The sequence below is a fragment of the Lepidothrix coronata genome, unplaced genomic scaffold (genome assembly GCF_001604755.1).
Source record: "Lepidothrix coronata isolate B3197 unplaced genomic scaffold, Lepidothrix_coronata-1.0 Scaffold90, whole genome shotgun sequence".
Taxonomy (NCBI): domain Eukaryota; kingdom Metazoa; phylum Chordata; class Aves; order Passeriformes; family Pipridae; genus Lepidothrix; species Lepidothrix coronata.
The window spans coordinates 2,517,721-2,540,274 of record NW_016690270.1 but is presented as its reverse complement, the minus strand read 5'-3'; the positions used below and the strand labels follow the sequence as shown (position 1 = coordinate 2,540,274).

Sequence of the window (22,554 nt, the reverse complement as noted above, 5' to 3'; positions counted from 1 at the left end):
CTCACAGAATCACAGAATCAACGAGGTTGGAAAGGACCTCTGAGATCATCAAGTCCAACCTATGACCAAACACAACCTTGTCAACTAGACCAGAGCACTGAGGGCCACATCCAGTCTTTTCTTAAAAGCTTCCAGGGACAATGACTCCACCGCCACCCTTCCAACATCTAATCACCCTTTCTGTGAGGAAATTCTTCCTAATGTCCAACCTAAACCTCCCCCGGCACAGCTTAAGACAGTCCCAGCAGTGGGAAAAGCCATTAAAAACTGTTTTCAGCTCATCAGAACTGAGCACATTAGCGGTGCCGAGCGAGCACATCCCATGGAAGGTCAGAGGTGGAATGATTTGCCACGTTCTCCACAGAAAGGGTCGGTTCTCATTCTGGCTTAGCAAAGTGCTGGGTAAGCAGGTCCGGCAGCGAAAATCCTGCTGCCCTCAACAGTGTCGGTGACCCCGCTCCAGCTGAGGCATCCATGGGCAACATTCCTTCCAGCAACCGTTTCCAGCGCATTCAGGGCTCTTTCCTCAGCTGACAGCAGGTAAAATAAATCTAAACACTGATTTTTCCACAGCACCTCCGTGCAGGGGAGTCGCTCGGCGCTTGTGAAAGCTCATCAGAGGGAAGTTGTGACAGGCTGTAAGGGATGTGCCCAGGTGAGTCACACCATGGTGTAATGGTCCTTCCCAAAGAAAACATAAGTATTATAAACACCCTCGGGCAAACCATCAGTCTCGAGAGTGAGGCCAACTTCAAGCTGGGCTACCATGAAGGGCAGGACCGGGAGGAGCGAGGGGAGCAGGCCCAGAGCTGCTGTGAGGGGAATGGGACTGTCCCAGGAACCATGAGGGGAACAGGGCTCAGAAAAACTATGAGGGGAGTGGGATTGCCCTGGGAACCATGAGGGGAGCACAGCTCAGAACTGCTGTGAGGGGATGGGACTGGGCAGCATGAAGGGCTCTGGTCTGCCCTGGGCACTGACAGGCACTGCTTTGCCATGGGTACTGCGAGGGGCTGTGAGGGGACACTGCTCTGCCATAGGCACCAGGAGGGACTCTGAAACGCACCGCCCTTGCACGGGCACCATGAGGGGCTGAGGGGCACTGGTCTGTTACGGGCACCATGAAGGGCTGTGAGGGGCTCTGGTGTGCCACGGGCTCCCTGAGGGGCACACTCCTGCCCGGACCCCCGTCCAGCTCAGGCACCGCCGCGCTCCCAAGCAGGGTCTCTACGGGGCTCCTTTCGATGAGTTTTTATACACCCCCATTCCCGCCGCCCGGGCCCTGTTCCCGGGTCCCCGCCCGGGCCCTGTTCCCGGGTCCCCGCCCGGGCCGTCGCCTCAGCGCGGGGGCGGCGGCTCGGGCGGTGCCCCCGGCCCCGCCCGCGGCGGCTCCACCCCGCCCGCGGCGGAAGTGACGCGCCAATCACGGCCGCCCGCTCGCTCCGCCGCGAACAAAAGGGATTTTCACCCTCCGCCCCGCCCTCCGCGCCCCGCCCGCTCCGTCTGATTGGCTGTTGTCACCGCGCCCCGCCCTCTCCCCGCCTCCCTCGCGGTGGATTGGTCCTAGGGCGCGGCGGCCGCGGCGCTGATTGGCGGGCGCGCCGTCAATCAAGGAGGGGCGGGGCAAAGGGGCGGGGCGGCCGATGGGGAGCGGAGTGGCGCGGCGGCGGCGGCGGCGGCAGTGGCGGCGCGGGGCAGGTCGGTGCGGGGCAGGGCAGGGCAGGGCAGGTCGGTGCGAGGCAAAGCGGGTCTCGCCTCGGGCTCCGCGCTCGGTCCCGCTCGGTCCGGCCCGTCCTGGAGCGGCGCTGCGGATGCGGGCGGGCAGCGGCAGGTGCGGGGCGGCGCGGGCTGAGAGAGGGGCGGTGGCGGGGCCGCTGCGGCCGGGGGCGGCCGCGGCCGCGGGTTGGGCGGTACCGCGGGGCGCGGAGGCCGCGGGGAGAGCGGGGGGCGTTCCCGGGAGCTGGGCCGGGCCTGGCGCGGCGGGGGGGGTTGTTGCCCCCCCCCCCGGGACCCGCGGTGCCGCCCCCGGTGCCGGGGGATGCTCGGGGGGCTCCGGGCGGCGGCGGGCTCGGGCTCCGGGGCGGCGTTTCCCTTTGTTTCGGTTGCACCGGCCCGGTTGTGCAGCTCGGGAGGCACCGAGCCGCCCCCTCCCGGGGTGCCGGTGCCCGCGATGTGCTGCTGGAGCTGCCCCGTGTCCCGGGGTGACCCTCGTCCCGTCCCTGTGCCGGGGTCACCAGCGATCGTGTGGCAGGAGGGGACGAGGCTCCCCCCGGGCTGGGGGGGCTGAAGGTCAGCGATGGTTTTGATTCTCTTTCAAGGAGCTGCACGGGGGCTGTTCAAGGACTCGCACAAAGCACACGCTCAAAATTTTGCTGCTTTGCTTCTTTTCCCAGTAGTACTTAAAAAAATAACAGTGCGAAAATGTTTTTTGGGGGGTAGATGTCCTTTCTCCTGTGAGATAGACACATAAACCCTTCTCATTTTAACCTAATCCTCCACAGTTGTGATGCAACGCCAGGTAGCACCGTGGATGCACAATTATATAGTGCATCCTTGGCTTTTTTTTTTTCCTATTACATAAACATATCGTGTAATTATTGTAACGACTCGAACATCACGCTACACACGCAGCAGCAGTTCGGGGAACTTGTCTATCAGGAGTTCCCAAACTAGTCATTTGGGTTCTCCTGGGAATGCGATTACACGACTGCCCGTGCTGGCTCCTGGAAAATATCAGCTCCTCTTCGGGGACAGGCAAGAGAAAAGGAAGCTGATTTGGGGTTATGGACATAGAGGCATTGTTGCGTTGGCACAGCTTTGGAAATACCCTGTTTCGGAGGAAAAAGGAACAACAAGCTTTGTTCTTCATTATATCATTTTAAGTGGAAGAGTTTTGAGCCAAGGGCTTGCAGAGGATCTTGAAGCTTCCACCTGACAAACTCCCCTCTCTGTGCCTCGGGCTGGTCTTTGATTGCTGCCCTCTGCCTCCAACCTTTGCTGCAAGTGGGTGGGTGAAGTTCCCCTGTGCTGGCAACATTCTTTCACTTGGTTCGTGCTCGTATGTGTGTGAGACAAGTGAAATGGAACCTGGACTGGTTTCATAATCACCTCGCCGTGATTCAGGGCGAGGAGGAGCTGCCACGCTCTGGAAGCTTATCTGTTTTGTTCCTCAAGTGGCACATGCCAAAGATAACTCCCCCTGGTTTGTTGGCTTGTGTGGTTGTACGTACATTTCAACTGCTCTTGATGGTTATTTTCAGTTAAATACCGGGAAATAACTTTCTTAGAAGAGTGTTATCTCCACTCACGGTCTGCTGGGGAGACTCTGATGGTCCATAGCTGAAAGGAAGCTCACCTTTAGGCAAGCAATAAGTAATTATCTTTGTTTGTGCTCTAAACTCGGGCTTATTGTCCAAAAATGGTGCTATATCTCAGGCTGAGGGAAAATATTTATACCATCAGACTAAATAATGAGGTCCTTGTGGTTTACTCTCTGATTCCACTCAGCCTGTTTCCCTGGATGGGAAGGGGTAATGTGCCCTGGGAATTGCTGGATCTTGTTTCTGATGCTGGGAAACCCTATCTCCTGGTTAAAGGTTTGGAAACAGAGGGTCAGGTTCCCCAGCTGAGGCATCCAGATCCCTTTGGCAGAAGGGGGCTGTTTGCAAGGGGGAGAACTGGGTGCAAGGGGGAGAACTGGGTGACTGAATAGGGTTGGTGTGATCTTTTGTTAAAAAGTGGGAAGAGGGAAGGCACAGGGATGTGTAGCCTGAAAGCAGCCTTGGAATGGTCAGCTCAGGAGCCTGTGATGCTGAAGGGCTGGGAATGGGTTTGGATTTAGATTTGGACAGGGGGAGGAGGAGCTCAAATATGTGCTTATTAGCTCTTTGATCCAGAGATGCTTCTTGTTCTTGCAAAATAGCAGCTTAGAATGAACAGAACTTTTTTCTCCCCCCCAAGTTTTCAGCTCCCTAGGGTTGAGTGGCCCTGAAAGGGAACACTTGGGGTTGTGATCCATTCAGCATAACAGGAATCTGCCAGGTGGGTTCTAGAAGCTCCCTGTGGATCCCTGCAGAATACAGGTGCATTTTAATGGGTTTTTTTAGGGCAGTGACCTTATTTGTAGCCTCTGCTGCCAGTCTGTCCCCTCAGTGTGGGGTAACTGATGCCAGCAGAGCAGTTAGAGGTCCAAAAGCAGCAGGTTGCACACAAGGAAGCTGAGGCTGCACCACTTCTATACCTTTAATGTTACCTCTTGTTGTTGTATAAACGATTGCCGTTGCAAACTGCCTCCTGCTCTTTATTTCTCTTAAGTATTTTTACCTGTATATTTTAGGCCAGGGCTTGTTTATGTTATTAAGCTGATTAAAGACTACAGAGGCATGGTAAGAATAGCAGGGCTTATTCCTATAACACTGGGAAGTACAAGTCACAATGGGAGTATTTAGGATATAGAGTAGAAATTATTACTGCCCAGACTAATAGCTTTTAAATGCCAAACTGCAGCTGGTAGCTGCCCCTGCTGTAAGAGTGAGCTGCTTGGTAGCTCATGGAGAGATGCAGCTGCACATTTCTGTGTCATCCCTTTTTAAGGGAAAAGCCTGGATAGAGTCACGTTGGAAGTCCGTGTTCGACACTTGCTGTCCTGGGGTTACAGAATTAGATGATACATTTTGTTCCGAGATCTCAAAGGAAACTTCTCCTTTTTAGTTCTGGTTTATAATGCCAGAAAAACCAATATAACTTGGGGAGTATCTGGCAGAAAAAGTTATTTCCCCTCAGTACTGATTCAGTCTTAGCACCTGTGAATTTAGCCTGAGCAAGGACTGGGGTGGGTTGTGCATCTCCTGAGCAGATGTTTGGATATTCCACATTTAAAAGCTGCCCAGGGAAGTGGTGCAGCTCAGACTTAAGCATAGTAAATATTAAAGGCTAAAAACAAGCCCTCTCTCCTCACCCTGTATGGCTGCTTAGTTACATTTTAGCATTAATTTGCTGCTTCTGTTGCATTCTCTCCCTTTTTAAGAGAAACAAGTTGTAAATCACACTCTTTCCCTGTGGTCTCAGCTAGGCAGGATCCTCGTGGTGACAGAACCATCCAGCCATTCCTGAAGCTGATGGTCATTCCCATCCTGGCCCACTCAAGGTGTGTTGGCTGCTCAGAAGGTGTAACTCTTGCTAAAGAGTGACCAGCACTATCCTGGCCCACCAAAGTGTGATTTGAGTCAATAGAGCGAGTTTCCGAAGTGACACCCTTGTGTCAGCTCCAGATCAGGCTTTTTTAACATGATGGCAGATTGAACAGGTTTTCCAAACACTCCACTCATGGGTTTTCCTCTGGAATGTGTGGCTGCAATGCTGACAGATCCACGGTGTCCAGTTAGGCTGGGTTTGGAACAGCCAGTCGTGGGCACTCCCACTGATGCTTCCTGAGCAGCCCGTGGCAGTGGGAGGGTGAGCCAGAAGAGTCTGAGAGTAAGAAATGTTGCTGCTTTATGGAATTTCATGTCAAACACTGCATGAAGCGTGTGATGAGAGCCCTCCCTGCTTAGCAGAGGGGCAGGGAGCACATTTCTGATTTCTCTTGCTGTATGAAGCTGCTTGCTCCTCTCTGAGCAGAACTTTCTGTTCCCAGTGACTGGAAAACTGCTCTGGCACAAACAAGACAGAACTTGCTTTTGTGTATAACTCTCCAAGGCACAGTTATGCAAATCAGTTGTAAAGGAGCAGTGACTTCAGACAAATTAGGCTTCAGCTGAATGTTTTAGCTGGAAAGGCTTCTCCAGTAAAGGCCAGTTTAACCCTTTATCACTTGCCACTGGAGTTTGAAGTCTCTGAGAAGCTTTTGGTGCTGTAGCATTTTCTTACTGACATGAAGTTTGGTGAAACTTGGACTCAGAAAAGTGCATTTGACGGTTGTGCAAAGCACAAGACTGTCTCAGTGGATATATCTGCATTACAGACAAGGATTTAGTCTTGCAATTATTTCCATTTTTAACAAAACAATGTAATGAAAAGGCTTATTACTGGGCAACATTAAGTGTAGCAGCAAAGATGCAAGGGAATAAAAAGCTTCTTTAAGTGCAGTTCAGATGATGGATCTCTGTTCTTACGTAGGCAGTAAAATTGTATTTAATAAATGATGGTGATAGTGAAACAGTTGGAAATAGTGGTAATTAAATGTGTATTTTCCGTGGCATTGATTTTTGTAAAGTGGTTTGGGCCTGTTCCATTAGGAATGGATAATGGCATTCCTAGGAAACATATCTCAGCACTGCAATATTCCCTTCACCATGGAGCTTGTGTGGGTGGCCCAGCTTGGCCTTCATTCATCACAGCTCCTCAGTGATGTTTGCAGCTGCGTGATCCAGATGTGTCATTTACAGCTTTTAAATATCCATGTTTTTTCCCCCCCCTTTCCTGTTAACTTTGGCTACTTCTTGGTGAATATTATCCTGTCATTTTAGCCTGCACGCTCTGCCCTCACCATCTGGGTGTGCATATGTTCGTGTCCCCTGGGAAAAGGTGGCAATGCATCTTCTACAACTGGTCTTGGAAGCTGGAGAGAAAATGATCCCCTTGTTTATTGTTCCCTTCCCCCCCTCAGGGCAATTTGCAATCCCGAATCTGGAAGCTGAAGTTAAATGGAGATTATATGTCACAGCTTAGAATACTGAGTTTAATGTCCAAAGAAACACCTAAACTAAATTCTGTTCCTTTTCTTTTTTCCCAGGTTTTCAGGATGAATCTGGAAAAACTCAGCAAACCAGAACTACTGACACTCTTTAGCATTCTAGAGGGAGAATTAGAAGCAAGGGATCTTGTCATAGAGGCCTTAAAGGTATGTTTGTAAGTACCAGGATAAGAGGCAAAAATGACATCAGTTCTGCTGTTGTAAGTTCTGCAGAGCACTTGTATCCAGGGTGAAATCGGGAGGCAAAGGCTTATTACTGGCTCAGAATCCCATGTTAATATCAGCAGGATTACATAATAAATGCTGTATTATCACCCATGCCTTGGAATTCATTTTGGGAAGCTGCTGCAAGGAGCATTTCAGCGTTGAAACGCAGAGTTACCTGCGTGTTTCCATCCTTCCTCATAAAAGAACCACGTGTTTCTGCTGTGCAGAAGCTGTCTCAGAATTCCTTTGTTGGTTTTGTTCTCCTTTAGCAAGGGAAGGGCTGCTTAAAGCAGGAACTCTGCTCACCAGGAGGGCTCCCAGATTAGTCTTTTAGTGAGAATAACGTCACACAGAGTGAAAAGCACCCGTGGCTTTGCATTGACTGAGCCACCATAAGCTGGCACTGCTGAGCCCCACACTTATTCTTTCCCTTTGCTGGCACAAGCATCAGTGTAGCCTTCCAGTGAGGCAGTAACCAGGTAAAACTGCTCCAAAAAAAGTCAAGTTTAAGCCACATCAGTGCAGGTGATGTGGTGGTGGTGGTGTGAGCACACGTGATGGGACAAGGGACAGTGGTGCTGGAGCCTCTTCTTGCAGGGGTTGTTCGTGGTGCAGGAAAACTGGCTGAAGTGGTGTGGTCTGTGGTACTCTCTGGCCAGTTTGTTGTGTTAATATTAAGCCTGGAAAATTTTAAAAATGTATGTGTAATACTGCTAGGAAACCTGGTTGGCACTCAGCCTCAGTAAGGTGGAAAAAACCCCAGTGCTATAAATGATGGAAGGGGTCAATTTTTGAAGCAATGAGTTGTGGCAGGGTTGAATATTGAAGGCTTTTCCAAGCTGAGCTGTCACTGCTCATAATGTTTAAAATTCCCAGCTATTTCAAAAGAGGAATGGCAGGTTGCAGGCCTGGGAGCTGCAGGGCTTGGTTTTCCAGCAAAAGCTTCTGTAGCTTGATTCCAAACACCTTTTGGGGGAGTAGAGGGATGTCCTCTGCTTATGTTTGTTGTTAATTGTTTTTGCATTTAAATAATATTTTCATTTTGGAAGTCTATCTTCACCCTCTCAAAACTATGGATCAGGTGGAAGGTTTAGCTCCTGTTTTGAAAGAGATTTGTTTCTCCTCTGTCCTGGGATCTGTTTTCTCATTCTGTGTGGTCAGAATTTGTTACCCAAACAAGCCTCAATTTAATATTTCGGTGTGAAATGCGTGTAATGGAGCACAGGGAAGGAATGCAGCAGCTCCATTCCAGAGGCTTTTTACTGCCTCCCTTCCAGTGTAAAGCAATTATCTCTTCTGTTGAAATTTAACCTGCAGTTCCCTCTCGTGTGAGGACATTAATACAGTCAGAATACCCTTTGACATAATTTGTCGAGTCCTCATAACTGAGACGAAATTAAATGAAATTGTAACCTATGCTGGGTAATTATGGAGTATAAAATACCAAGCTAATCAAAGGTTAGTGCTGTTTTCCCCTTCTTCTGTCAGGGCTATGCTGTAGGGTTTCATCTGGAGATTGTGAGGAAAGCTGGAGGTGGGAGGAAAGGGCAGGGAAAGCTTCGAGTCAGAACTGGCTCTTGCTGCCTCCTGAGCATGAAAATTGCAGCCCCTGAAAACTGGCCAGCGCCTGCAGCAGTGGGAGATGTTGCAGATCTCCAGCTGTGCTGCTCCTCACATCCAAAAGCCCGTTCCCAGGGATGCTGCAGCCCAAGCCTGGCTTCCTGCTGGCAGGAGCCCACGCTGCCCTTTCCATACGTGGAAGGAAAAGTCATGTAACTGCTTAATCTGGTGGCTGGGCAGAGGTTCAGCAGCAGAGAAGTCCCAGCTTTGCTTTGTCCACTTATTTGGAATATAGAGCCAGAGAAATTCTGGGGTTTGCTGTGTTTTCCTCCTTGTTTGCTGATAGTAACTGTGGTAACAGCTTTACCGAGCCTTCCTGGCTGAAGAATTTGATTGTGGGTGACTAATTAAAGGAAACCTTGCTAATCTGTTTACTCACGTTTTGATACATTTAAGTGCTGCCCAGAAGAAAAGAAAAAAACCTTTTAAGACCGAATTAAAGGTTGAAACTCTGAGAGCATTTAGTTTAACTTGCATATATTGGACAAATTGAGCTGTAATTTGCCCTGAGAGGGGTTGGAACACCCAGGGCTGGGGAAAGAATTGTCTGACTGTGGTCTCACAGCTCTCTCTGTTCCCAAAGTGTTGTGGACTTTATATCCTGCCTCAGCTGCCAAATTTCTTTGGAGGAGTGATAGTTTTATGGGAAGTGCAGGTATATGTTGGGGGAAAAGGTGGAGTTCAAACCTCTGAACTTTATTAGGGGATTACACGATCCTAAATCATGCCGGTGATTTTCCCCAGCAGTTACATTAAACACATCAGTGTCAGTGGTTAAAAATCAGAATTTTATCTGCCTATTTAATTCCCACATAGTAGCAAAAATGCCTTTCCCTTCATGGGCTGGTTTAACTTCCAGTTCAGATTTAAGTGCTTCTGAACTCTGGATGTTTGAGGCAAATCCTTTTGCTGCATAACAGGAAAGGACAAGAACTTGCAGGGAAAAAGCCCCTCCATTTCTAAACTTGTAATTTGACTGTAACCCAGTCTGCAATAATTGATCCTCCTGCACGCTCAGAGACAAACATTTTGCATCTGGCATTTAGCAGAGGGAATCCATGCATGCAGATGACAAAGCTTAAAATAGTTTCCCTCTCCCCCCTGGTCTCAGGCCCTCGGTGGTTGGCACTGGCCCTGCTGCCCTCTGGGTCAGGCTGGAGCTGCTGAGCTGGGGGTTCCAGGCACCACTTGTGCTCCTTTGCTTCCCTCCCTGCCCAAATCTTGACTCTTTCTTCCTCGCTGCCTTCTCTGGGGACATCTCTTCACACCCCACCTGGAGCCAGCAGCTCTCCGTGTGCTGGGGTGGAATTTGAAACCCCTGGGATGTGTTTGCTGCTCCCAGAGCAGTTGTTAGATCACCTCTAACTGATGCTTCCAGCATATCAGGAATTCCCCTCCCTGACTTGTGTCCTTCTTTTTCCTGTAGTTTATTTTTTTTCCTGTGTATTGGAGTGCTGGGCATTGTAATAAGGACAATCATCCCTCCCTGTGAACCTGGTCTTGCCTTTTAATGTCCATTTAAAATTGTGATATTACTTCAATTTCAACAGTTATTTATTCATTTGTATTGAATAAAATAAAATATGTTGAATATGTATATTATATATATTCAATATATATTATATATTTCAATATATTTTTATATATCAATATATATTATATATATTTCAATATATAATATATATTTCAATATATAATATATATTTCAATATATATTATATATTTCAATATATTTTTATATATTCAATATATTTTTATATATTCAATATATATTATATATATTTCAGTATATATTATATATATTTTTATATATTATATATAAAATATATGTTATATATTGAAATATATATTATATATATTCTATATATATTGAATATATATTATATATATTTTATATATATCAATATATATTCTATATATCAATATATATTATATATATTTCGATATATTTTATATATTTCAATATATATTATAGATATTCAATATATATTATACATATTCAATATATATTATACATATTTCAATATAAAATATATTGAAAAAATAAAAATATTATTATTCAATTATACTCATATAAAGTGAACAAGTTTACTGTGTTCAAAATACCCTTTCCCAGTGCTTCAGTTTGCTCCCTCTATTTTAAAATCTCTTTGGAGAAAGGAAAAAAAAACTTTTTTTTTTTTTTCTGCCTGAAAGTAGCTTCCTGTCCACTACATAAATCTCAGTGTTGGAACAGACCTTAAGTCTCACTTCTTATTGTGCTCCTTTTCCTGTAGCTATAATTGTGTTTATATCATCCAAAAAACCCCCAGATGCTGTCAGAGAGTTGCATAATACCAAGAGTCAGGCTCTGAGTCCTTATTGCTGTGTGGAAAGGATTGCAGGAACCACAGGTTCATCTTCTGAAATAGCACACCACGACTGGAAACAATTCAATATTTAAATGGCTCTCTAGTGCTGTCTTAGAGCACTTTGTTCCCTGCTTCCCCCTGCTCTTTAAAGAGAATTTTCCATACATTAGAACTGAAGTTCTGTTTGCTTTTAGAAAACGGGAAACGGCTTTCTGGCTTTTTCTTTTATGTTAATGAGGCCTCAGGCAATTTACACTGGGATAGAAACTATTTTGTGTAAATGCCTGGGAGCTGGTGTTCAGCTCTTTGCTCCTGAGTTCAGTGAGTCACTCTGAAGCAATATTAATGCACTGCAAAATTAAGTGTGCCTTGGTCAGTGGATTTAGGAACTTAAGTTTACAGAGCAGTTTCAAAACCTGAAGCCTACCTCTCGTTTAAATCGAAAGAAAAGCTCAGTAATACAAAACCTTGCTGCAGATGCTGCTAAATCTTTTACAGATGGGGCAAATTGGGCTTTTGCATCACTTGGAAAGCAGCTTCCATGGAGCAGCGTTCCCAGGGGTGCTGTCCTGCTGGAATGCAGCCCTTCCTCACAGCTTTTCCTGCAGCTTCGGGGGAAGTTTTTGTTTATTCCTTGCTGGAAGCAGCACACTTTGCCAGGATCTTTCAAAAAAAACCTGATTTTCTTCACCTCCTCAGTGCCCAGGAAGGTGCAGGAGAAGGGAGCAGAGAGGTGTGGGAATGGTTCCCACTCTGGAATGGCTCCTACTCGGAATTTCAGCTCTCGGGGTGTCCTTGGGCTCCCTGGTTCAGGGGTGACCAAGGTGCAGTTCCTGAGCACGGTGCCATCCCTGCACCATCTGGGAGCTGGGCACAGCCAGGCTTTACACACTGCACCAGAAGCTCCCAGAGAAAGAAATTGCAATTTTATGCTCTTTTGACATTTCCTAAGAAAACTCCTTGTCTTCTTCCAAGCTGATAACAGGCCCTTCATGTGTTACAAGTGGGCAGCTCTCGTTTATCTGGTTTGTTCACTTGATATAATGATGGCAATTAAGACAGAAGCTGCATTGGAGCACTTTGCTTTGTGGCTCTGTGCTTGGCATTGCTGCAGAGCTGGAGCTGAAGCAACACTGGGAATCCCACTCCAGCATTCTTTGACATTTATTTTTGGGCAAAGCAAGTGGTCCCCACCCCCATTTCCCTTCTCCCTGTCAGTGGTTGCTGTGACCTCAGCCTGTCTTTATTCCCAATATCTGTCTCTGGGGAGAGAAGCTAATAAGGAAGTTCAAAGCAGCTATTTAAAGATTATTCCACTCTCTGCTGCATGAAGGAGGAACTTCTGTGCAAATTATTACTGGAGAACTGCATACACAGTAGCTACAGTTAATTAACAGTGTGTTTGCCTTGTGCTGATGAACTCTGAAATTACAGGCAGGAGGAATACTCTACATTGTGTCCAAAAAATACTTGAAACAAAGTCTTGGAAATTCCCTGTTTGATGTTCCAGTAAAACAAGTTGTAAAGATGATTGAATGCAGGGAGAAAACGTTGTCACATAAACGAGGTTTCAGCAAAAGGAAATCTTTTATTAAAAAAAAAAATCCTACAGAAATAGGTTCTGGGAAACATTCATCCCAAACCAGTCTAGAAATCCCAAGAGGAAACTGTAGCTTTTTTCCTAAGAAAGCGAAGCCTTTGCTTTGCCTGCATGGGAAATATCTTGTCAGTTGGGTCAGATATTGCTCCTGCTCCATAAAATCAGAATTATCTCTTCCCAAATGGACTAACAGTGGTCCGTTACCCAAACTGGAGCTCAAAGCCAGCGGGTTTCACATGGAACCCTCTCTGCTGTTGCCTAATTCTTCCAGTCACCTGGAGTTTTATTTTTAAGAGCACTTGATGTGCGTGGCTGCTTCCTTTTTTAAAAGCAGCCCAAGCTTAAATGTTGTCTTCTTTTCCTGTTGGGAGAGGGCAGTTTATTAGTCTTCAAAACTGCTGAGTAATCCATTTAATTGCTTCAGGAGTTGGAGTGTTTTGATAGGAAATTCCCAGCTGCATATTTGAGATGCTACAGGTGGAGGTGCTAAAATAGGAGATCATCCAGTTGCAGAGGATTTCATCTTCTTTCAAAGCACAGCTGCTGCTGTTGGGAGTGTATATGTCATCTCTGATCCAGATGAAATTTTCCACCCCTGAGTTAACAATGCATTTTGTAACCTTATTTCCTTATTATCAAAGCCTGTCTTCCTGTGGATCTCTGTGTTTCAGAAGGCTGATAGTGGGATCTGAGATCTAAGTTTTGGGCTCACTAACAGAATATTTCTCTTCCATCATGAAGTTCCTTCTGTTTTGAAGGTTGAACAACTGTATTTAAGACTGAACTTTAGTTCAGGCAGGACAAAATCCCAGCTGTTGGAGATGTTTGTACATGAGTCCTCCAGTGACGGAGAAGTTGAGCTGCAGAGGAGCACGAGTCACTCTGTGACACTTCCACACCTGTATAAAACAACCTCTGCATATTATGGCACTGTGACTTCGTTTTCAAAGAGCTGCCTCGATGATTTTTGGTGACTGCTCTGCAAAACAATCCCTGTTTGCATTCCCAAGTGCACGGTGGCCCAAATGCCAAAGCGCTGGGTTTGTTTTTGCAAACGAGATGTGGTCGGTGTAGGATGACCTGGTTAAGACTTTTCCTAGTCTAGACAACTTTAATTAAGTGTTTATGCTCTGCTGGCTATTAAAGAAGAATAGCTGGACTTGAGAAAGCTCTTCATGTTATGATAGTCTCATCTGTTTGTCATGCCAGTGCAGGAAAACACTTAATTGCTCAGAGGAGCAAGGAAGAACTACTTGTTCTTTCCCAGACAGGAAACAAACCATCCCACTAAATTCAACAGGGATCAGTGCTGTGAGGAGCAGAGGAAAACAGGGCTTTGGTTACACCTCCAGTGGTGCAAAAAATGGAGGGGGACACACCTTAATCCCAGTTCTTTGAGATTTTATTAGGAAGAACTTGCCCAGTAAAGGCAAGGTTTGTTTACACTGGTGAAACACTGGTGCCCTTTGGAAGGGTCTCTCCCATGTTCCTGTGTGGTTGTGGAATGACCAGCACTGGGATGAGTTGGGATTAAGTTCATCTGTCAAGGCAATTAGGCCAGCTGGATGGGTATCCCAATTTATATTTACAGGCTTTTTAAAGCTTGAGTCACGTAGAAATTCCCTCCCCACTTATACTGAGGTTTCACTGAGTCATTTTTATAAGTTCTTCAGAAAAACTGAAGATTCCCTGTTCCTGGAAAAAAAAAAAAAACAAACAAACCTAAAAAAAACCAGCCTGTAGTTTTTCCTGTGATTCATTAAACCAGGGCTGCCCCATTATCCAGGATTGCCCTCCCATTTCCAGGGCTGATCTTTTCCTTCCTCTCCTTTTTTTTTTTCATTGTGTAAAGTTAGAACAATATCTGGAGCTCTGATCAAAGGTATCCACAGTTCCTGATGGGTATTGCTGATAGACAGGGAGGGGTTTCTGTGAGTGTGAGCTGTTCCTCTGTGGTTGTTTACTGCAGGGGTTAAAACCCAGCTCCAAACAGGATGAATGTCCCTAATTGGGTTTGATTATGGAGGAGATATGCAAATAAAAGTATTTTGGTTTCATTTTTTCTGCCTTTTGTCAAGGCAATGCAAACACTTCTCCCTTGGAGAGCAGAAGTTGACTTTATTAATTTTTTTCATGCCACTCACGTGGTTGCACCTTAGAATGCAGGTCCAAGAGTTGGACTCAATGATCCTAGTGGGTCTTTTCCAGCTCTGGATATTCCATGGCTCTGTGACTACAGCCCTTGTGTGCTCAAGTGAAATATTTGCATTTTTGATACTGGGACATCAGGAAACAGCCATTCCAAGAAGTCCTGGCTTCTGAGCTGCCTTTTCATTTGAGCCAGGCTCAGTCCTTGCTATCTGAAAGATGCCCTTGTGCAGTCCCATGAGAAATGGGGGACAGTTTGCCAGTCCTGTTCTCTGAAGGGGTTTCTGGGGAGGTGCCCAGCGAGGCTGGCACGGGCTGGCTCTGCATTCAGAGCTGGGAGCTTTGTTTTCCACCCTGTGCCAGCTCTGTGCCATTCACACCATCAGCAGAGTCAGGGCTGTGTGGGGCTGCTGCTTGGAGCCCTCCACCAGCTCTGGAAAGCTGCTGTGCTCGATTTGGGATGGTTTAGCTGCTGTTTGTGCTCTGCTGGGAGCAGAAAGGTGAAGCACATCTGATAAAAGTACAGGCAGCGTTTGTTTGGAGGCAAAAACATGTCATTTGTGTGCCCTGGCAGGAAAAGTGCAGCTTGGATCAGAAGCCTCCTGTGGGTCACACAGTGCTTGGCTGGTTGAACGTGCTAAAGTTTGTTCTAAATTAAACACACCGTGGTTAAAGGCACCAGAACTCACTCCTGCCTTGCAGTGCTGCAGGCACCTCGTGCAGAGGAAAACCCACATGTGTGGCCTGACTAAAAAACGTGCCAGTGCAGAACAGAACAGAGCCATTTATATGGCAAAGGAAAGGTGTGAATTGTCATGGTAACCAGTCCTTAGGAGACAATATGGATCCAGAGGAATCCAAGTTAAACCTGGGGTTTGGAAGGTGTTATTCCCTGGCAGGTGCAGCAGCTCTGCTGGGCACGGGGTTGTGCTGTCAGTGGTACCCGTGGGAATGAAACAGTCCCAGGTTTTCACAAGTGCTCAGAATCCCACCATGAAAGAGTCCCAGGTTTTCACAAAGCCCAGAACCACTTCAGTAGAAAGCAATGATTATGTTTCTCCCAGCCAGGACAGCTCTGAGGGCTCTTTTGTATCCAGAACTGTTTTCCCTCCTGTGTCTTTTGTTGCATAAATATCTGTTTTCACACGGTTTCTTATCATGGTGGTAAACATGCAGACAATACTTTAATATCTGGGTGTTTATGAAGTTTTGTTTAGTTTTCAGAACTTCACAGTAATCATTCAGTAGGATAAGCCTATTGGTATCCTGACAAACAGATTTCCAGATGGAATGGCTGATTCATAATCATTTGGGTTGGAAAAGACGTCTGAGCTCATCGAGTCCAACCATTAAACACTGTAAATGTGGAGCCTGGTACATGTGAGTTGTCTCAATTCTTACATGTCACCAAAGAAACCTCATCAGTCCTGTCTTGCTTCTTGAGAAACTAAACTCTGTTTAGTCTGGATGAGAACATTAAGGATTTTATTAACAATTCACGGATTTATAGGCTCTGGCAAGAATGAAACTCTTTAATTGCTCAACACGAAATTCTTTGATGGTGACACAGTCAAGGAAACCACACAAACTGCTTCTTTCACTGATGGGACAGTAAATGATTAAATCTTTTATTGAGCAGGAGTTGGTTCTTACCTTCTTTGCTTTCACACAGTTGTGGAATGTAAGTCATGGCCATGGCAGGTCGCTGTGGTATGAGGATGTTTGGAGACTGAATGTATTGTGGAGATGCTGTTTTTAAGCAAGATTTTCCTTTATTTCTTGTTTGTCTGGGGCCACTTGGTTAAAAATCACTGTTCAACAGGGACAGTGAGAAGTTAATCAAGCACATGCTTTTTCTAACCTCCTCGGGGCTTGTTTCAGGCTGAATAGTGTGGGTTTGCTTCTGTTCCAGCTGTGGGAATGAGAACATTTACAAAAACCACTTGCAAGACTCAGGTGTCTCACCTGGAGAGCAGCTGTGAAGTGGGGAGGTGCCCAGCTGTGCATCTGATCCAGGCCAGAGCTGGCTTTACTTCCATATTGTAGATTTTATTGTCTTTGTTAGTGGGAGACCACCAGCTTTTCATAAAATCGTTAAGATTGGAAAAGACTTCCAAGATCATCGAGTCCAGCTGATGACCCAACACCACCCTGTCCCCCAGCCCAGAGCACTCAGTGCCATGTCCAGTCGTTTTTGGAACACTTCCAGGGATGGGGACTCCACCACCTCCCTGGGCAGCCCCTTCCAAGGCCTGACCACCCTTTCCAGGAGGAAATTCCTCCTGATGTCCAACCTGACCCTCCCCTGGCACAGCTGGAGGCCGTTCCCTCTCCTCCTGTCCCTTGTTCCCTGGGAGCAGAGCCCGACCCCCCCCGGCTCCCCCCTCCTGTCAGGGAGTCACAGAGAGAGAGAAGGTCCCCCCTGAGCCTCCTTTTCTCCAGGCTGAGCCCCCCCAGCTCCCTCAGCTGCTCCTGGTGCTCCAGCCCCTTTTCCAGCCCCTTCCCAGCTCCATCCCTTTCCCTGGACACGCTCCAGCCCCTCAATGTCTTTCTTGCAGTGATGGGCCAGAGCTGGACACAGCACTCGAGGTATATTGTCCATTTTAAATGTATTAATGAGCATTTTCATCAGCTTGGGGCCCAGCTGAAACCTTAAACTTAACAGCTTGAAAACCCCTTCTGATGATAGAAGGATTATTGTCCTCACCCTACACTTACCTTCTCATGGTATTAATTTGATCAGAGTGTTTGTCCCTTTGTTATTGGTGTGATCAGAAGGTCCAGGTGGACTTTTTTTTTTCAGTGGCATGGGCTGTGCTGCCTTTCAGGTAGACCCCTTTGTTTTATGAATTAATCTCCTGTCTGTTAACCTTTAACATGACACACACTTGTGTTTTTTCCTGTCTGAATGCTCCTATTCTTATAGCAGATAACAGGATATGAATCAGACTGTGTGGAGTTCTCTTTATCTCTAAGTGGAAAACAGAGAGAGAGGAATATTAACTACAAAATGCTTCCTTCTTTAGCTCATTTTTGTTTGTGTTTTTTTTTTTGCTTCAAGGATATTAAAATGCAAATTTGTTTTTGTGTTGCAGGCCCAGCACAGAGACACGTTCATCGAGGAACGCTATGGCAAGTACAACATCAGCGACCCACTGATGGCTTTGCAGAGGGATTTTGAGACCCTGAAAGAGGGGAATCATGGTGAAAAACAGCCAGTATGCTCCAACCCTTTATCTATTTTGAAAGTGGTGATGAAACATTGCAAGAACATGCAGGAAAGAATGTTATCCCAACTGGCTGCTGCAGAAAGCAGACACAGAAAGGTAGGTTTTACTTCAAATAAGATCTGAAGCACACACAAGATGTTTTTGTTGGGAAAGTCCAAAAAGGAACTGGCTTACAGCTGGGAGGGTGTAGTGCTTCCCAAAATGTAGGAAAGGATCTCTGGAAGATGGAATTCTCAGCAGAAAGTCACTGTTCTGCTTGTGGTTATTGAAGAGCTGGTGCCAGGTAGTAATGAGACAGCACCTCCTTGTGCTTCCCTAAGGAAGTATGGAGTGACCAGAAGTATTTTCCATGCTATTTGGCCTCTTTAATGAAGCACCTGTTATTCTTCAGATGTAGTTTAAATGCATATTGACATCAATATAGTCCTTGGTTCACGTAATTCCACAGAAATAGAAGCCTCTGGAAGTGACAGCAAGGCTGTGGTTTACTTTTCAGCCAAATATCTAATTAAATCATACTATTAAAATCAGATATTTTTCCCCTTCTCCTTCTGTTCTTCCTGTCTCCTTCTGTGAAAATCTCCCTTAAATACTTAATGATATATAAGCATTATTTGGAAGCTTAAATTTCAGGAAGACGGCGCTTCTGAGGAACTGCTAAGGAGGAGCTGCTAAATTCAGGTTGAGCATGTGTTGGGAGAGCTCAGAGTTTTGGTGATGAGAAACAGCAGATCCTCTTGGAAAGTTTGTATTCTGAGTGGTTTTTTTTTTTTGTTGAGTTAATAGAATTTCAATTATTCATGTAATTCAGCGTTAAAGCTGAAGGAGCTCCTTAACTGGGTCCTTATGGGAAGCAGTTTCATTTCAAGAGCTCATCTTGCTCTTAAGTGGAGGAACAAATTAATGTTCTTTAAAATAAACTTGGCACTGGAGTCCTCAAATCCCTGTAAGGCACTGGGGAGAAGCCTGTGTGGGAATTAGTGCTGGAACCATAGCAAGGACTGTCCTGTCACTGCTGTGTCCCCTGGGTGCAGCACCTCTGCTTCTTCTGGGGTTTGTATTGGTGCTCCTGCCAGGAAATTCTGAGTTTCAAGGCACAACAGGCACAGACTGAAATACAGGGAGTTCCATCTGAATATGAGGAAAAACTGATGTATTTTGAGGGTGGCAGTGCACTGGAACAGGCTGCCCAGAGAGGCTGTGCAGTCTCCTTCTCTGGAGATATCCAAACCCCTCCTGGGTGTGATCTGTGCAACCTGCTGCAGGTGAACCTGCTTTGGCAAGAGGGTTGGACTAGGTGATCTCCAGAGGGCCCTTCCAACCCCCGTCCTTCTGGGATGGGAATGTTCATAACAGGAACCTCTCAAGGCTGTTCCACAGTGTGGAGGAGAATCGTGCAATTCAGGTATTTAATGATAAAATGAAGATGTGAAGATAGATGCAGTGTGACATTTTTGTAACTTCTTTCACAAACTGACTCAGTTAGACCAGGTAACAACACAGTACTGAGCCTGTCCAAAAATGTGACTTTGAGTTGAATTTGGATGTCTGAGCCTGCACTGGTTGCTCCCGTGTGTCATTCGGGCCTGTGCGAGGGCACAGATCCCTCCCTGTGGCTTTGGACGTGTTGTGTGACTGTCTGTGCTGATCTCTCCCTGCCTGTGAGCACAGCTGGGCATCCCCTGGTGTTTGTTTGGCAGGTGATCCTGGACCTGGAGGAGGAGAGGCAGCGGCACGCCCAGGACACGGCCGAGGGGGACGATGTCACCTACATGCTGGAGAAGGAGCGGGAGCGGCTCACCCAGCAGGTACAGTTTGGGAGCTGCTGATTACCCAGCCCACAGAAACCCCCGAGCTCCTGGGTGCTGAACCCCTCAGGGACATGTTGAAAGAGTAGCAGGAACCTCCCTCTCTAAGGCACCTCCTGGCTTTTATCATTTTGCTCTGAAAAACAACCTTAATTTCTCGGGGCGTTTCGGTGGCTGAGCAGTGCTAAAAGCTATTAATAGGCAATCAGATCTTCCTTCAGCCTGAAATCTGAGGAGTGCTCAAGAACAGGGCTGAACTTACAATTGGTGGTGCTCTGTGTGCTCAAAATTCAGAATAAGTCATGAGAGATCTCCTGGGGGTGTTATTCAGAGATGCTAATAAATATTTAAGCCACTGTTTTCAGTTACTCCAGCGCTGCTGCCTTTATTAAGCACACATAACACATCAGCATTTTAAAGCCTAAATGCCTTTAAAAGGCAAACTGACAAAGTAGTAAATGAGGTGGAAGGAGGCTTTGCTCCGGCTCGCTTGTTCCATCAGTGCATGGCAGGCTGGGTGTATATCTCACTAAAGGTCAATTGAATTTCATACATGATAAAACTACTAGTAAGTAATAATTCTTACTACGTGCAAGCTGAGTCATTCCAGACTGTCTTGCAGGTTCCTGGGGCAAGAACCTCTTTCTTAGCCATTGCCATCTTTTACCGTGTGATTTCTCCGAGATACACAGTGAACCCCATTCCTTTTTGGGGCATTATCCTTCAAGGCTTTAAGGTTCCCTTAGAATCTCTTTTGTTCTTAATTTGCAGGTGGAGTTTGAAAAATCCCAAGTGAAAAAGTTTGAGAAAGAACAGAAGAAGCTGTCAAGCCAGCTGGAGGAGGAGAGGGCACGCCACAAGCAACTGTCCTCCATGCTTGTAGTGGAGTGCAAGAAAGCCACTGCCAAAGCAGCTGAGGAGGGGCAGAAGACAGCAGAACTGAGCTTGAAGTTGGAAAAGGAGAAGAGTAAGGTGAGCAAGCTGGAAGAGGAGCTGGCAGCCAAGAGGAAGCGGGGTTTGCAGATGGAAGCACAGGTCGAAAAGCAGCTCTCGGAGTTCGACATTGAAAGGGAGCAGCTGAAAGCCAAGCTGAACAGAGAAGAAAACCGAACAAAAGCACTCAAAGAAGAGGTGGAATGTCTGAAGAAAGCCCTGAAAGAGCTGGAGGCTTCTCAGCAGGAGCACAGTCCCTCTGAGCCTTTGCAGCCGAGCCCCTCGGTGATGTCCAGAGGCGTCACAACCGACAGTCCCCCGGTGAAGTCTGTGTCTTGCCAGACCGAGTGTCTGCAGGCAGAGAGGGCAAACCCTGCCAGCACAAGCAAAGCTGTTCACAGCATGTTTCCCAGCCCCTCTGCACCAGTTCACTCCTATGCAAAATCCAACGGGCATTGTGACCTGGATGGGCAGGCAGGTGGGGAGCCCCTGCAGACACACCCTGCAGAGAGCCAGGTTCAGAGGGAGAGATCTGCTGGTGCAGCCTCGGAAAGCGCGGTGGAGAACGGGAGTTCTCCCGTGAGAACGGAGTCACCGGTGCACCTGATGTCCCAGCACCCTGCTGGGGGGGTCTCCCTGTCCCCCAGCAGCACAGCTGGGTCCTCCCTGACACCTTCTCCCTGCTCCTCACCGGTGCTGACCAAACGCTTGGTGGGAGCCTCGGCCAGCAGCCCTGGCTACCAGTCCTCCTACCAGGTGGGCATCAACCAGCGCTTCCACGCAGCCAGGCACAAGTTCCAGTCCCAGGCGGAGCAGGACCATCAGTCCAGTGGGCTGCAGAGCCCCCCCTCCCGGGACCTGTCCCCCACCCTGGCAGACAACTCAGCAGCCAAGCAGCTGGCCCGCAACACGGTCACTCAGGTGCTCTCCAGGTTCACCAGCCAGCAGGGCCCCATCAAACCCGTCTCCCCCAACAGCTCCCCGTTTGGCACGGACTACCGAACCCTGGCCAGTGCTGGGAGCCCCAAAACCGAGGCTGGGCACTCCCCCAGCCCTGTCAAGGTGTCCAGCCCGCTCAGCCCGTTGTCTCCTGGGATTAAGTCGCCGACCATTCCTAGAGCAGAGAGGGGGAACCCTCCGCCCATCCCTCCGAAGAAGCCTGGCCTGGCTCAGTCACCTGCTGCTCCTGCTCCTCTCACCAAAAGCCCTGCCCAGGCGTCCCCCCTGGGTGCCCCCATGGACGTGGCAAGCAGCTGCTCCAACAACGCCGTCGTGTCGAATGGCAAAGACCTGGAGATCCTCCTGCCAACCAGCAGCTAGTCTCCAGAAACTGGGAATGTGACATTCCACGGCTCAGCACCCTGGAGCTAAGACACTGTTTTTTTCCACTCCATGTTATTTATTTCCATAGTAGCAGATTCTGTCTGTATAAAGCATTTAGTATATTTTTTTTTCTCTTTTTTTTTTTTTTTAATAGGTAGGAAAATATTTTTGTTTATGAAGAAACCTTAACTACAGCTATACAGTAGCCTCCAAACGTCTCATGGCAACAGTCAAATCATTAGAGAGAACCATAATCGTGTGGTGGGACCTGTCAACCTCTAATGGGACTGAAATGCTACTTTTAAATTATGCAGAAAAAGATTTTTTTTGCAGACTTTTTACTCCAGATGAACATTTTATAAAAGTGCCTGAACTAAGCCTGCAATATGAATGTGATTCTCGGGAAAAGGTGAGGAGGGGACCATCTAGCTGCAGAAACAAATCCTTCTGAGTCCTGAATGTTGAAACCAGCACTGGTTTTCTTTTGAATTCTTTCCATTTGCTACAAGAAGTTAGCAAATACACTACAAATTCTGTAAGGTGACCACCAGACCAACACAGCCAGCCATGCTGTGCCCTTCAGGACACAGCTCCCAGCTAATTTGAGGAAGCACATGAGTTTTTTGGGGTAAAATGTAGC

The 22,554-nt window shown here is 47.1% G+C and overlaps 1 protein-coding gene across 2 annotated transcripts; it reads left to right on the top strand.

Annotated features, from left to right (window-relative positions):
• Window positions 1–1,641: 1,641 nt before the first annotated feature.
• On the top strand, window positions 1,642–21,911 carry CTTNBP2NL (CTTNBP2 N-terminal like). Of its 2 annotated transcripts, none has more exons than XM_017821445.1 (5): window positions 1,642–1,698; window positions 6,734–6,841; window positions 17,716–17,946; window positions 19,551–19,658; window positions 20,430–21,911. In XM_017821445.1, the coding sequence occupies exons 2-5, from the start codon at window positions 6,743–6,745 to the stop codon at window positions 21,909–21,911; spliced, it is 1,920 nt and encodes a 639-aa protein (XP_017676934.1). In that variant the 5' UTR covers window positions 1,642–1,698; window positions 6,734–6,742. The 2 variants fall into 2 exon arrangements, with proteins under 2 accessions (XP_017676934.1, XP_017676933.1); XM_017821444.1 differs by lacking the exon at window positions 1,642–1,698 and adding an exon at window positions 4,960–5,146.
• Window positions 21,912–22,554: the final 643 nt, after the last annotated feature.